At 30.6% G+C, this 17,700-nt stretch overlaps 1 protein-coding gene across 4 annotated transcripts in view; it reads right to left on the bottom strand.

Annotated features, from left to right (window-relative positions):
• Window positions 1-17,700, bottom strand: part of LOC140441373 (glycerol kinase 5) — a 261,311-nt gene that overhangs the window by 45,866 nt on the left and 197,745 nt on the right. For all 4 annotated transcript variants that reach the window (XM_072532059.1, XM_072532060.1, XM_072532062.1 and 1 more), the window contains one exon: window positions 6,645-6,808. In XM_072532059.1, coding sequence (XP_072388160.1) covers window positions 6,645-6,808 — 164 coding nt within the window. The remainder of the gene's footprint in view (window positions 1-6,644; window positions 6,809-17,700) is intronic.

Here is a 17,700-nt window from a genome sequence, read left to right as displayed (position 1 = left end):
TAAACATTTGAAGTTTAATTTTAGGTAAAATAATATTTTGTAATGGATCTTTATTATAACTATTACAACTTAATGAATTGTTACTAGTTGGATTTGCAGACATACTTTCTATGTATGTCTTAAGAAAACTTAGAGTATCATAATAGCGCTTTTTAAATTGTTCTCTCTCCTTATAGTTCTCCTCAAGCTGTTGTTCAGGACAATTTACCTCTATTTCTAATTGAATGATTTCAAAGTCTTTATTTATTAACTCTAATTCATTAATTCTAATTGTAGCATCAGCTAATGAAGGTTTCCTATCTGGTTCTGATATTTTTATAACATCTATAAACTTTTCTACCAAAGTTAACCGCTTTTTAGCTGAACCCCTAGTTCTAATACATTTTGCTAAATCAAACATGATTATTGATTAAAGCCTCTAAATTATGAATAATAGGTTGGATAATTAGTAAGGTAAAATAGGAAATAGAATGAATGACTTACGATTACCCTCCTGTGTGTGTAGTGTATGTAGAAGACTTCAGTTCTTGTGGATATTTTTTGAAAATAGCTGTTTTTGGATGTATCCCGCTCGAAGGATCAACAATGTTGTGTTTTTTTGTATTCCATAGGGTACTGGATTGGCTGATGAATAAAGATTTAGTTTTTTGTGTTCTTCTTCTTTTTGGCTTTTATTCTTCTGAATAATCAGCCAGTACATTTGTTTTGTTAATTTTTGGGCCACTGTCGTGAGTCTGAGAATATCTCATGCCCTATTATCAATTATCATTGACATATAGACATTTTTTTTCTACAAATCTACATTTTATTTATGTTTTCTATTTTCTTATCGTTGGTTTAAATGTTAATATTGGATAGGTTATTATTAAGGTTATAATTTTATATGGTTGATCTGTAGGAATCTGATAAGAATTTTGATAATTTTAGGGTTAATCTCGCATAGAAGCATTGGTATGTTAATTGGGGTTTTAATATTAATTTTGATCAGCTCCTGATAGACATCATAATCTTTTATTTTGTTTATTGGGCATTCCCAAAATATGTGTTCTAGTGTATCCATTTGCCCACATTCACAGTATGGGTTATCGCGAATGTTGATTTTATATAAATGTACTCCTGTCAGGCAATGACCACTCCTCATTCTAATAATGGTAGTAATATGCCGCCTATCTATGTATGGGATTGTGTCAAACCATGGTTTATTAGGAAAAAAATTTTGTATGTTGTTATACCACTTGCCTTTATATTGAAAAGAATTTAACCAATTATTTTGATGCATAGAACATATTTTATTTTTTAATAATGGCATGATATCCAAGTTACTTAATCGAATTTTAGCAGGAATATTTAATTCAGCCCCAATCTTTGCCAGTTTGTCAGCTATTTCATTTCCCTTGATATCATTATGTCCAGGAATCCAACATAATCTAATATCTTTTCCATATTTATTTAAATAGTATAGTTTCTTTTTAACTTGCAAGACTCTGTAATCTTTTGTTGCAGTTATCATATTGTTATTAATGTTGTCTATAGCGCTCTTTGAGTCCGTAAATATTATAGCTTTATCAAAACTTTTTTCCTCACAAATCATTAGACCCTTTTGAATAGCTATTATTTCTGCTGTACAGATATTAATAAGTGAAGGAATTTTTTCAGAAAAGGAATAATTTATACTAGGTATGTGTATTCCTATGCCCGTTTTGGCTTCCTCAAGGTTTTGATTTTTTTGTTTTTTTGAAGCATCTGTAAATATTTGTATGTAATTATAGTAATACGAATTTACAAAATTGTAATATTCCCAAAGGTTATGGGAACTATTTTTTTTTAATAATGTTTTTATAATTGGTATATTATAAGTGTAGATATCATATTCATTTGAGTAGCAGGCTGGTATGTCACTTGTGTTCATTGATGGTAAAAACTTTTTAACTTCTGTTAGAGCGTCAATCAAATATGTTGGATTTTTTCCCTTCCAATATCCTTGTTGATAACCATGATATTTTTTTAAGTCTAGAAGCATATTTAATAATGAGTGATTTGGAGTTGTGCTAATCTTTGCTATGTATTTCGTGGCAATCCATTTAAATCTATGGTGTAGATCGATAGTTGCACTTTCTGCTAAAATGACATTAGTGGGAGTAGATTTCATCATCCCATGTGTTGTTCTCAAAGCTTGGAATTGTATTCGGTTTAATTTCATAAAATTTTGTTGAGAGAAGTTATTAATTATACTAGCGCCATAATCTAATTGTGATTGTATCAAGCCATTATATATTAATTTTAGTGTTTTTGGGTCTGATCCCCACCATACTCTACAAAGAGCACGTATTATATTAATGCCCTTTTGGGCTTTATTAATCATGTTATCTATTTGGTCTGACCAATTTAGATTGTGCTTAAATATTATACCTAAATATTTTTTCGACAGAACATTAGGGATTATATAGTCATTAATTTTTATATCTGGTGGATTACTAATAGGACGGTTCATTTTAAACCACAAAGTCTCGCATTTTGATGAGGATAGTTTAAGATTATGTGTATCAAACCATTTGGATAATTCATATAAGATAAAGTTTACCTGATTTGCTATATGGTTAAAATTACTACCTTTTGTTAAGATAATTAGATCATCTGCATATGACAGAAGTACACAATTTTCAGGTATTATTGTGTATATATTTTTAAGATAAATATTGAATAATATTGGGCTTAAAGGTGAGCCTTGTATTAGACCTTGTGTAGTATGCGATGGTCCAACCATTTCGTGATAATGATTTTTAACATAGAGAGTCCTATTGTTTAAGAATTGAAATATAAGGTTATTGATGTCTACTGGAATATGAAGATTATTAAGAAGTCTGTATAGTATGTAAATATTCACATGATCGAAAGCTGCTTTAATATCTAAGAAAGTAGCATTTACATATTGGTTTTGTGAGAAAGCCAATTGAACATAAGTATTTAAATAATTTAAATTATCGTTAACTCCCATACCTTTTCTAAATCCTACTTGAAATTGGCTAAATGTTTTTTGATTTTCCACGATCCAATCCAGCCTATTTTTAATCATTGATTCCAGTAGTTTTACTACACATGATGAAAGTCCCAGAGCTCTATAATTTTCTGCTCTTAAATTATAATTTTGAATTTTGTTGTTCTTAGGAATACTTATAATAATCTGAGTTTTCCACTCATTGGGAATCAGTTCACCTTCTTTAACCTTGTTGTATAAATTTAGTAGCCATATTAGCCCTATTTCAGGTAAATGTTTTAACATATTAAAGTTAATATTATCAAGGCCTGGTGATGTGTTTTTCTTTAAAAATAGACTATTTTTTAATTCCGTGAGATTGAATTCACTAGACAAGTGATCAATGGTCTGTAATTCAAAATCCGGTTCAATATTAGTTACTGAAAGGTTAGTTAATATTTCATAACTTATTTTTTCATTGGGAAGTTTATTGTTTGAAGGTTGAGAGAATGCATTTTTAAATTTTCTTATAGTTTGCCAAATAGAGCTGATGTCTACGTTTCTATTAATACTCCCGCAATATTCCATAAACTTTTGCTTCTTTATTGTTTTTAGAAGTCGTTTTGATTTAGCCATTATGTGTTTTGCATTGATATAATTACTAAGATTAAAATTATTTTTAAATTCCTTTAACGCTTCTTTTCTTTTATTTATTATTTCAGTGCATTCCTGGTCCCACCAAGGTACTCTTTTTTGATATTGCAGTTTTCTTATGCCTCTGCCTTGTTTATTTGAGATAGCAATTTCTACTGCTTGGTTAATTATACTTGTGAAGTGGTTATAGGATTGATTTTCTATATTTAAATGTTCTTCTATGTATTTACTATACTTGTTCCAATCAATTTCTCTAATGTTGTTTCTAAAATTTAAGTTTTTATTGGTTGTAATGCTTTTTCCTTCACTATAGTTAATTTTCATTAGAATAATTGTAGGAAAATGATCGCTACTACCACAATCTTTCAAGACATTCCATGTACATTGTATTGCTAGAGAGTCAGATACAAATGATAGATCTACAGGGCTGGATCCCTCTAGTGGGGTATGAATTCTAGTGCTTCTTCCATCATTTAAGTATATATAATTAAACTCGTCAAAGATTTTTAATAAAAGGTTACCATTTCTATTACTTACTTGACTACCCCAACATGGGTGATGTGCATTCAAGTCTCCCATAATGAGCACATTGTTCCAATTATTATATATATATATTCAAAAAAATTATATGATAATTTATTTTTTGGGTTTGAGTAAATGTTTATAATTGTATATTTATCTATTTTGATAGCTATATATCTAAAGTTAGGGCTTTGCCATTTGGAGTCTAAATTAACCCTACTGTAAATTAGATTATTTTTAATGAGTGTGGCAATACCTCCTGCTCCATTTTCTATATCTTCCCTAATTACATCATAACCTTTGATTCGACATATTTGATGAGGTTTAAGTTTGGTTTCATTTAACATAATGATATCAGGAGAATGTTCTGTTATCAAGATATTCAGGTTGTAATTATTGGATTGAAAGCCATTCATGTTCCATTGCATCAAACTAATGTTTTTAAGTGAGTTGTTGGTATAACTCATAATTTGTTTTATTTTTTTAATAATATTTGTCCTGATCGTCTAGATCAGGAACTGATTTGTTGAGTTCTGAATATGTTAATATTAATTCTCTAATTTTAATTTGTTCTTCTTTATTCATATTTGTAAATTTTCTGTATAAATCATCTATTGTATTACAGTAATTTTGCGATGCACTAACAGGCGTTGATTTATTAAAATTATGTTTTAAATTGTTGTTATTAATACCAGATATAGATGGAGTGTCATTAATTTGAACTGTACTATTTAGTTGAGATAATCTACCATTTTGATTTATTAATTGCGATTCATGTATAGTTTTATCATATGAAATATTTCTTTTCTTTATTGTTCCCGTTGATTTGGCTGCAGAAACGTAACTCCTTTTAGAATTTATGCACTGACTTGCTGTGGTTCTTCTTTGATTAATATTAATACTGTTGTTTTCTGTATTTTGTTTTGGTTTTATACTTGGGAAGTTAGCCGGATGGTATTGACTATCTTCTTTTCTATAGTCTTTATTTAAATAATTTTTTGGTGCTAGTTGTGCAGCTTCATAAAATGATAAGTTTTCATATGCCATTAACTTTTTAATTTCTGTTTGTCTGGTATATTCAGGACACTTTTTATTAACTGAGTTATGCTCAGGACTCTTACAATATATACACATCGTTAGGCATTTTGCCTCTAGATGTGACTCTAATTCACCCTCTTCCACCTGTTGTCCACAATTATGACATTTTGGTTTAGTTCTGCAAAGAGTCCTGGTATGACCATATATCAAACATTTATAACATTGTGTGACTCTCGACACATATGGAATAATGTTGAATTTAAGATAACTAATTTTTATTTCTCTTGGCAATATCTTACCATCAAAAGTTATAAGTATTGTGCCTGTAGGAGCATATTCAACCGAGTTATCATCTTTAATAATTTTCCTGTTTAGTCTTTTGATGTCTATAACATCGAAGGGTGAGATTAATGATTTTTTGATTTGATCTTCGGTTAGTGACGGGTTAACATCTCTGATGATGCCCTTACATGTTATTTGATTATATGGAATATATATTTTATATTTATCTTTAAGATTGATAGCGTTATTAATAAAATTGTTAGCCGCTTCGCTGTTTGCGAAAGAAACACCAATTTTATTTATACCTTTGATTTTAACCTCCAAGATATCTTTTAAATTTAAATTGAAGAGGTCATTTGCTATTTGTAAATGATTATACTTGCCTATTTTGAATTTTTTCTCGATTCCTTCTACTACAACTAAGTATGGCCCTACAGCATTATTCTTGTATCTGTTGTCGCTTTGATTAAATTTATTTTTTTTTTTCATTATCAGACTTATCATTTATTATTGTATTATTTTCATTATTCGAAATATCCATATTATCGTTTTCATTATTGATCGCTTGGAGATCAGGTGGCTTTTTCTTGCCGCCATGCGGTGACATATCAGTAGCTGATCAAAATTTTACTAATATAGAAAAAATATGTAATGGAAAAGACTTACCAATGCTCTAGAAGAGTTATATAAAAGTAGATTAATTATCTCTCTCTTAAGACTCTTGTCTGAAATTTCTTTAACCCAGCCAGTAAAAATTGTAGTATATTACGTTGTATATCGAAACTGTTGTTTCTACGCTGTAATTGTGAATTATTATATATTTAATTTTGCGATATACTCTCGTAAGTATAAAGACAACCAATATTTAAATTTACCGCTAGAAAGATTCAAACTTTTGACGTTTCGGTCCAGAAGTTCTTGTTTACTTCAATAATGGGTACACAGATTATTTAGGTTATATATGTCATGTCAACTTCTTCTTTTTTATTTAAATTCAGTTGTACCAACTGCTGAGTACAAAACTGGTTACAAACATTAAAACATAAAAATCCTAACAGTATCTCTTACATAAAATTGGTTTCTTTCAAGAATTAATTACATAAATTGAAGTGTGACAACTAATTTTTACATTTTCAATTAGTATTTTTAAAACAGTAATTTAGAATATACTCACTTAATTGATGAATAGTCTGCTACCCTTTCAGTCTTTAAGAAATCCACAGTCTTGACTATTTGATAAACAATACTCTCAAGAACAGCTCTAACTAAATGTTCTTTTTTTGTAACCGGTTTAATACCTATAAATCCTGTACCAGCTTTCTCGTCGTTAATCGGAGGCTAAAGAATATTAAGGATAAAATAAATTATAAGATAAATTAAATAAATAAGGATAAAATTTCTAGATTCGTATTTAAAATACTTGTTATATTAGGCCATAGGCCTGTTCTTGTTCCACCTGTAGATTTGTGCTTCCTATTTGTGACGTTGACTACCAGCTATCTCGCCATCTTTTAACTTAAATACCTTGCTATTCGATCTAGTCTATGAAATTCGTACAATATCCTGTATTTTAGAGATATCTTATTGACGCGCAACTTCTATACTGGCGTTGTATTATTTTTATCTCTATAGAAAAATACTGAGACGAGCGCCACGACGAGAAGGTGTCAAGGGTAGCGTCACAAAATAACGGTTCTTCCAGAGATATGTAAGAGTGGGGATATGACATAAACGATATTTCTGTAGTTAATAAATGGGACCACTTAATTTGGCACTATCCAATATGGCGAAGGGCAGGTCCGGATTCAAATTAATTCAAGCTATATTTACGACACCTTTATGTAAATTTCTGCCACCAAAACTTAAAAAATTTTGATTCTTTAACTTAGTTTTGTTTAATATAATAATACTATTGAGTTTGTGTGATAACTTATGGAATTAATAATTGAAATTTTAAAAATAGTTTTAAAAATACATGTCGAATGAATTAGGAACTATGACAAACATGGAATTAAGATCTTCTGTAAAGGAGTGAAGAAACTATTTTCGTATAAAAAATAGGTAATATTTAAGAAAATTGTTGAATTAATGAAAATTTCTTTTTTTATAAATATGGTTTTATTTATTACATAGGAATTTACAGAAAATATAAATATTGTTCACACAAGAACCTTGTATGAAAAAAATTAGCTACATATGTATAGCTATAGTACATAGTAACACAATATTTTTAAAATCCCTTAAGTAACAATGCCCCCACCAAAGTGTTTTATTTATTTAATTGTTTCTTATTTAACTTTAATATAATTTTATAAGTTACATTAACTTTTAAAAGGTAAATATTCATAGGAAACTGGAAAAATGCCAAATACAATACAATGATCAAAAATTTTTAAGTTAAGTAGCACATAGGAAAGGTACAATGTTGCAATATTTTCTATGTCAATTTAAGTGATTAACATTTGAAAGGTACTTGACAATTTCTTTGTAAAACCAGGTTCATTATAAATGGCTGTATACCATCTACTTAGAGTCCTAGGATGGAGTAAACATGTATCAAATGTTCACCTAACATATTTATATGCAGCAGGCGAGTAATAATGTCGTGTCAGAGCAAATGTTTGCAACTACTCTGAACTCCGCTTAGGTAGCGCTTTATTTCCCACTTTTTTTAATTGCATTAGAAGAAATTCTTTAGGTCCTCCTAATTTTTGAAGAAGATCCAATATTTCTTCTTGAACCAACCTTGTTTTCTTGAGTTTCTCAATGACTGTCTTCATGTTAGCTACTTGTTTCTCACTTCTTTGTAGTTTTCAACGAACATTCCTTTTCTTTTTCATTCACTACTATTTCCTTTGAACGAGCCCAATTTTTATAGATCTGCCGTTTCCTAGGAGTTAACTTACATGATCTACAGGGAACATCTTGTGATGAAGTTACAGGAGTTATATTACGTGGTGTGTTTGATGTATTTGATAACACTCTTATTTTCGAATTATCCTTTATTTGTAACATCTGTAAGGAAAAACCAAATGGTAAATATCACAGCATCAAAGATATAATTAGTATTTTAAAATATATCTGATATTAATTAATTTACAAATACGCAAATAGTATGAGACCTAAGTTGGCAGCATAAGGAAACATATTTGATATTAGTTTTATAGAAAAAGTTATTCATAAAAAGCTGTGAAAGTCCATAAACCCAAAATACAATAACTTAGTGCTAGTCAAAAGTCCGTTCCCCCTCGTATCTTTTGAACAGTTATACTTATAATAGTGAAATTTGGAGGGAGGTAATAAACAGACGTAGGTTTCTTAACTACTCATAACAAGTGATGTAATAGTGAAAGATGACGTTACAGCGCCAATGTGACAGATAATTTTAAATTGGACCTTATGGCAAGTGATACCTCGTTTGAAAGGCATAGAAAATACCTATTCATCCATACTAATTTTATTTGAGTTTAAGCTCATTTTGATGAATAAATTAAATAAATACTAAAATTGTAGTTTGGCATTTAATTAATAAATATTAAAACCTCCGCCTCTGGTTACTTGTCAAAAAGGTGACGTTTTTCAATTCTCTAATTGTTTTTACGTCAACGTCAACTTTTTTGACAATTAACCAGAGCCGAACGTTAGAATATTTATTAATTAAATGCGAAACTACAATTATTTTAATATACCCATTTAATCATACTAATTTTGATTGGATTTAACCCATTTACGGCCAAAGGTGCGTAAACGCAACCTTTATTGTAAATTTTTTTTTGGCCCGAAAATAATTTTTTTAATGTTTTCTTTTTATTGAAGTAACATCTCAATAGATTGAGGTATATAATATCATTTTTCTTTTGACGAAAATATTACTTTTTAAATATTTTAAGATTATTATAATTTTGCATAATTTAATGATTTATGCACATCTTCATACAAAAAATTGTTCCGATCCTAATTATAAACTTAATTCATATTTTGTATTCTATAATTATAAAAATATGTTGAAATTTTTATTATTCTAAAAACTTATTCATTCATACTTTAAAAATAAGGTCTATAATTGCATGTTTATACGATGGATTCGTATACGCACCTTTGGCCGAAACCATATTATATTTTTTTCGTAGACTAAACAATCTGAAATTACGATCTCGTCAATAGTCAATACACTTCATTCATAGATAAGTGACTTCATTCACTATTTATAAAATTGCTGTATGCTGTAAACGTTATATTTGCTTTTTCTTGTGTTTCCTTGTGTTTATTTGTTTTATATTCCATATAAGTTGAAATGAGGTAAGCTAAATTATTATCATATGAATGCGTGTATATAGTAGTAGTAGTGCATTTTTTTGTTTATTTTAGTAAATTCTCGAAATATGAAAGGAAGAGGGCACTAACTACTAAAGAGTTAATGGCTTTGTTAGAAGAAGACTCAGACTGTGAAAATGCTGACTCACTTGATGTGGTTTATGTGCCGCAGGAAACAGATGAAATTTCCGATGTAGAAGACATTGATGATAATATTATTGGTACAGAAGAAATAAAAACAGATATTGCAGGTACATATGAAATACAAGTGAATGGGAATTCTGACGGTTCTGATGATGATATTCCTCTGAACCACAGATCAAAACGTCCAAAGAAAGAACCAGGCAAAAATAATAAATCCAAATTTGTCCCAAGTTGGGTAAAAACAGATACTCCTTCGTACTCGGCAGTAATTCAACATCAGTCTGATCGATATTTAGAAAATATAAAAGCCAACCATGGAGGCAAGTCACCTATTGAAGTTTTTTCACTCTTTTTTGATAAAGAAGTAAGTGAGAGCATTCGATATTTTACAAATATTTATGCATCGCAGAATAACCGTCACGATTTTGAAATTAATGATACAGATTTAAAAAAATTTATTGGCATATGTATATTATCTGGTTATCACACTCTGCCTCAAGTTGATATGTATTGGTCGAAGGATGAGGATAAAGAAGTGCACATTGTAAGAGAAAGCATGAGCCGACATAGATTTCGTTCAATCAAACAGAACATACATTTGTTAGATAACACCTTACTGAATAAAAATGATAAATTTGCAAAATTGTCACCAATTTTTGAAATAATTAACCGAAAGTTTGCACAATTTGGAGTGTTTGCAAAAAATCTTTCCATTGACGAGGAAATGGTTCCATATTTCGGGCGACATTCGTGAAAAATGGCCACATTATAAAAAGAGACGATAATAGTGCAAGAAGAAAATGTCGGATGTGCAAAAGTAATACTATTTATTTATGTAAAAAGTGTACAGTGCATCTACACCCCGAATGTTTCGAAAATTTTCATCTTAAAATTTAATTTACAGTTAAGATACAATATGTTCCTTTTTTAAAAATTGTATGCATATTCGGCCAAAGGTGCGTATACGCACCCACCTGTTTTTCCTTTCATGAGAAAAAAAAATTCTTTTTGGTTGTAAATTAGTCTTAATTTATGTGTTTTTAATCCAATCTAATAAATCAATTGTCAAATTTCTCTTTGTTTATTGTCTCGGCCCTTAATGGGTTGATGATTTCGACGAATAAATTAAATAAATACTAAAATTCTAATTTAGCATTTAAATAATAAAAATTCTAACGTTCGACTTTGGTTATTTGGCAAAAAGTTGACGTTTGTCAACTCAATATTTAGTTTCTGTTTCTACTTAGTTTAGTCAATTCCTAGTTATTTTTAGTTTGCAAATGCGTTTATACCTGAATATTTAGTTTCTGTTTCTGCTTAGTTTAGTCAAGTTGTTTTTAGATTGTTGTTCTTAGTTAAAAAGGCAAAATGGTACGTACTGTAGCCGACAAAGTAGCAGCTGTGTTAATAATTGGTGAATGTGGAAATAATTTCCATGCAGCGGAACATCTTTTTAATGAGAGGTATCCCAATCGCCCTACATCGAGACCTTATTTGAGGAAGCTTCTTCGGAAGTTTAAACAGGTAGTGTCCAAGATGTCAAACGATCTGGTCCATCTACAATTAGTGATGACAAAAAAATTCGACTAATTTCAAAAATTTGAGTGTACCCTACTTCTTCTACAGCCCAAGTTGCATCTATCTATGGAAGTCAAAAGACAGTACACCAAGTGTTGACTGAAAACAAATTTCATCCATACAAATTGTTATGTAGTAATAACTGGTAATAATAAATGTAGATGGCTCAAATAAACATATATTTCAAAAGAACGTTTTACAAAACATGTGCCTTTTACAAACTCTCTAATTCATTACATTATAGAGGTTATGCCCTCAATTACATAGTAACTTGACAAATGACAGTACCTATTTTAAACTAAACACAGAAATACAAAAATAACAAAACGCAATTCTTCTTATTCTTAAACATGAATATCTTACAAATACCTCCCTTTACAAATTCAATCGTTGTGGTGGTTTAATTTCCCTCTTAGGTCTACTACTAACTAACTTGAAGATTATCTTTTGCACCAGATACAGTTTTTAACAAAATTTCATTTTCAACCTCTGAAGTATTTTTATCAAAATTTAAATCATTCGAACTTATTTCTGGAATCGCCTCTAGCTCTGTCTCAGGAGTTATCGGTAGTTCTTGCTCTGATTCATTTTGTATAATAACCGGATTTTGCACAACTACATCTAAAGGTTGAGACACATTCTCATTTGGCACAATTACATCTAAGGGATTAGATACATTCTTTAATATCTGGTTCAAATGTCTTTTCCAAACAATGTTTTGACCTATTAACTTACAAAAATAAATTCTATCACCTAAAATCTCATCAATCTCACATTCCACCCAACCTTTTTTATTTGGGTTCCTATAATCTCTACACCAGACTCTCTCCCCTACTTCAAAATGTGCATCTCTTTTCCCTTTATAATTCTGTTCTTGCTTATTTGCTTTTTCATTAACTTGCACACCTTTTGGTGCTAATAAATCTAAACGTGTTCTTATCTTTGACTTAAAAATAACATTTGAGGGAGACAACCCTGTTGTAGCATGAACTGAATTTCTGTAAGAGAAAAGATATCGACACAATAATGTATTTAATGAAACATTTTTGTTTTTTTTTCATCTAAAAGTGCTTTCCTTAAACCAGATTTAACATATTTTACCGCATTTTCCGCAAATCCATTTGATGCTGGGTGAAAAGATGGTGAAGTCAAAAATTTTACACCATTATTAGTTAAAAAATTACAAAAATTTTCAGAAGTAAACTGACTTCCATTATCCGTTTCAACAATTCGCGGCAAACCAAATCGGGAAAAACATTCTCTAAAACGATCTATAGTAGCTTCTGTATCAGTAGAACTCATTATGAAAGCTTCAGGCCACTTTGAAAAAGTATCAATAATTATGAGTATCATTTTCCCCTTAATAGGTCCCATAAAATCAGCATGAATTCTTTCATAAAAATAAGTCGATAATTGAGTTTTAATTAATTTAGCTTTGGTGGGCTCTGGTTTTAGATGTCCACAGACCTTACAACCATTTACTATTTGTTCTATATCAGAATCTAGATTAGGCCACCAGAAGTATGAACGCGCATTTGATTTCATTTCAATTATCCCTTCATGATTACTATGAAGTTACTCAAGCAATTGTTGTCTGAGGCTAGTGGGAATGACTGCTCGATAACCCCACATAATAATACCCTTTTCTATTGAGAGTTCATTCTTTCTAACTAAGAAAGGCTTAAAAATTAAATTTTCAGTATGCTTAGGAAACCCATATCTAATTAAATTATACACACTACCTAAAACTACATCTTTTCGTGTTTCAGAACGTAATAAATTTGAATCAACTGGTAGTAAGTTTTCCACTAAATTGATATATTCAAAATTTAAATCTGTTTCAATTTCATCTTCACCTACAGGTAAAGGTAACCTTGATAAAGCATCAGCTTTAGAGTTATCGACACCTTTAATAAAGCGAAAAGTATAATTAAAACCAGCTAAAAACAATGACCAACGTTGAATACGCACAGCAGCCATTTTTGGTAAGCTTTTATGCTCTCCAAAGATAGCTTGCAGAGGCTTATGGTCACTTGAAATTTCAAATTTCTAACCAGCTAAATATTGGTAGAGTTTAGAAACAGACCAATATACAGCTAATGCTTCTTTCATTATCATTGAGTAACCTTGCTCAGCCTTAGTCAACACACGAGAAATATAATAAATTGGCCTCTCTAAACCATCAGCCATTACATGCATTAGAACCGCTCCAATACCATAATCACTAGCATCACAAGCTAAACGAATAGGTTTCTGTGGATCATAGTGAACTAACAATTTGTCTGAAACTAATTCTTTTTTTGCCATTTCAAAAGCCATTTCACATTCTTTTGTCCACTTAAATTCTGTACCTTTACTAATTAAATTGTATAGAGGCTTCAAAATTCCTTGCAAATTTTGAATAAAACGTGAATAATAGTTTATCATCCCAGCAAAAGCACGAATTTCTGTTAAATTCTTGGGTCGAGGTGCATTAATTATAGCACTTACTTTTCCTTTATCTTTTCTAATCCTTGGCTTGTAATTTTGGAAAAGTAAGAAATACTATCTTTAAAAAACTCACATTTTCCTGAATTTAACCTAAATCCAGCCTTGTCTAATCTACATAAGACTTCCTCCAGATTTTTTAAATGTTCATCAAAATTCTTACCTGTGACGACCACATCATCTAAAAAATTTACGGTACCTGCACAACCTTGTAAAACTTTTTCTACAATAGCTTGAAATATTGAACAAGCAGGTTTTGTACCATAAGGCAAACGATTTACCTTATAAATACCATATGGGGTACTCCACGATAACAAACGACTGGTATTATCATCTAAAACTAACTGGTTATAAGCATTTAAAAAATCCAATTTAGTAAATTTTTGACCACCCTGTAAAGCAACAAAGATATCTATTCTGGGTAAGGGATGATTAAAATCCTTCAAATACTTGTTCACTGTTATTTTATAATTGCCACAAATACGAATATTGCCATTTGCTTTCATAACGGGCACTAGTGGTGTTCCCCAATTCGAATTTGAAATTTTCTCTATAACCTTTTCAGCTTCTAATTTGTGAAGCTCATTTTTCACCTTCTCACGAAAAGCAAACGGAACTGGGTGAAGTTTGTGGAAAATGGTCTTAACCTTTTCATTCATTTCTAAACTGACTTTTTCATCTTTATAGGAACCCAACTCTTTTTTAAAAACATTTGAAAATTTTGACAACAAATCAGATAACTTATCAGGGCAAATCGTTATATCATTTATAATAACTTCAGAATATTTCAAAGACAAATTAAATTTATTAATGATATCCCGGCCTAATAAAATTTTCGTAGCTTTATTAATTATAATCAATTCACACATTTTTGAACAATTGTTTATTGATACATTAACTGAAATCTTGCCTTCAGGTATAACTATTTCTCCTGAATAAGTTTTTAATCTAAGAGAAGTATTCTCCAATGGAACATGACCTAGTTTCTCTTTATAAAATGAATATGGCAAGCAAGAAACTCCTGCCCCAGTGTCAAGTTCCATTTGAGTTGAAACAGTCTCCAGTAAAGCAGGTACACATATTGTCCACATTCTCTAATAAATAATTTTTCTCCACTTTACCTTTGCAGGCTGCCATTATGTGACCTCTTTTACCACACTTTTTGCAAGTGAATTGTTTATATTTACACTTACTAAAGGTGTGATTTGTTTTATTACAGTAATTACACTTTACATCTGCCTTCTCTTCTGATTCTCCACTATTTTCTTTCCTTTCCACTCGGGATTCCACTTTTTTTATTTGTTGAAATCTATTAACCTCCACTTTTTTACCTTGTTCCCTTAATGCTGCTTTCTTATTCAAAGCAATTTCCAAAAAATCTTGCAAACTTTTTGAAGGACTTTCTTCACAAAGCCTATCTAGTATTGGCCCTGGCCTCATGCCTACCACAAACTTATCTTGGACCCAGTATAACAATTTGTCACCAAAATCACATTGTGCTGCCTGGTTTTTAATTTGCAGATACCAATCGTTAACTGACTCTTGTCCTTGCCTTAACAGGTCAAAAATTATCCTCCTTCGATACACTGACAATCTAGGCTTAAAATGAGTACTTAAAAGTTTCATTAGAGTTTCAAAATCTTTTTTCTTGGGCTTCTCTGGGTTGCATAGGTCTCTTAAAACTTTATAAACTTCCTCACTTAGTAATGTGATTAAAACAGCAACCCTTCTAGATTCCTCAATCAAATTCGCACCAAAATATTGTTCTAAACGTTCCTCAAAAACTTCAAAATCGTCACCCTGTTTATAAATGGCTAATGAAGATGCACCGCCCGTATTTACTACGTTAATAATTGGTTGGTAACCCCTGGCACCATCTTCATTCCTAGACATTTTGAACTATTAAAATGTTTTTTCTTCAAAATATCTGTTCAATTATTTTCCTCGTCGCCAAATAATTGTTATGTAGTAATAACTGGTAATAATAAATGTAGATGGCTCAAATAAACATATATTTCAAAAGAACGTTTTACAAAACATGTGCCTTTTTATAAACTCTCTAATTCATTACATTATAGAGGTTATGTCCTCAATTACATAGTAACTTGACAAATGACAGTACCTATTTTAAACTAAACACAGAAATACAAAAATAACAAAACGCAATTCTTCTTATTCTTAAACATGAATATCTTACACAAATTAAAAATTGTGCACCAACTTTCAGATGATGATCCCTACCGAAGACTAGAATTCTGTGAAAATTATGTCCAATAAAATTAACCAACAGTCCGATTACATAAAAACAATTTGTTTTAGTGACGAAAGTACTTTTTCTCTCAATGGAAATTACACACACAATGTGAGGTATTGGAGTGACACAAATCCTCACGTTTTTCGTGAAACATACTCAATTTCCAAAAAAAAAAAATAAATGTTTGGGCAGGCATTTTGGGAAAGCACATAGTTGGGCCTGTTTTTCTCAATACGAACTTAACCGGTAAGTGTATCTGGAGATGTTATAAAATGCAATTGAACCGTTAATACATGAAATTCTGGAGGATAATCCAGATGAATTCGGCAACTTGGAAATAAAGTTTCAACAAAATGGTGCTCCTGCACACCATTATGGTGCAGTTAGCAAGACGTTACCTAGATGAAAAATATCATGGTAGATGGATTGGACGACCAGGTACGATAGAATGGCCAGCTCGGTCACCGGACCTCAGACCATTAGATCTTTTTCTGTGGGGATACTTGAAATATAAAGTGCTACAGCACCCGACAATATTGACATTTTGAAACAACGAATTACTGAAAAATGTAGGGCAATTTCCTCAGACACATTTGAACGAGTACGGTAAAAGTTTAGAAATAGGATGCATTACTGTCAGGAAGTAGATGGAGCACATTTTAAACACTTACTATAAGAACAGGTTGTTAAATATTTATTAATTAAATGAGAATCCTGCAAGTAAATATGACCCTACACCAAAAAAAAAACAACAATACTAGCAATCTATGCCCCCTCAGAGGATGAGAATGCAACCACAAAAGACGAATTCTTTGCAAAATTAAACGAAGTCATTAATAGAGTTGGAAATAACCGAGAAATATTTTTATTAGGCGATTTGATTGGAAGAACAGGAAACAAGCGCCACAACAATGTAATTGGACCTTATGGAGAAGACGTCGTAATGATAACGGAGAAAGACTTATTAATCTCTGTGAAAGTAATAGACTCAAAATAACTAACGGATATTACTGTCACAAAAACATACACAAATATACATGGTTTCAACCAACAAGGAATCTTAAGTCTATAATAGATTACGTGATAGTTAAACAAAATTCACAAATACTCATAAGTGGTTGAATACAAAAGATGACGCAGACAAAGACCGATACAATGAAATGAAGAAGAAAACTAGAAAGATAATTATGACCTCCAAAAATGAGATATGGGATAGAAGGTGCAGAGAGATAGAATCTTATATTGGAGGACGACAATGCACTGAGGCGTGGAAGTTTATAAACTCTGTTAAGAAGCCGACTAACGAGAAAGTGATTCTAAATCCCATAAATCCCGAGGATTGGACACATTATTACAAACATCTATTAAATGAGAACAGAGACGAATTTAAAGAAGATATGAATTCATCAAGAATCGAAATTCTGGGAGAGCATATTACCATAGATATCAACAT

This window comes from Diabrotica undecimpunctata, chromosome 5, assembly GCF_040954645.1.
Source record: "Diabrotica undecimpunctata isolate CICGRU chromosome 5, icDiaUnde3, whole genome shotgun sequence".
Classification (NCBI taxonomy): Eukaryota; Metazoa; Arthropoda; class Insecta; order Coleoptera; family Chrysomelidae; genus Diabrotica; species Diabrotica undecimpunctata.
The sequence above is the reverse complement of the archived record's forward strand: the minus strand, read 5'-3'. Positions and strand labels throughout refer to the sequence as shown.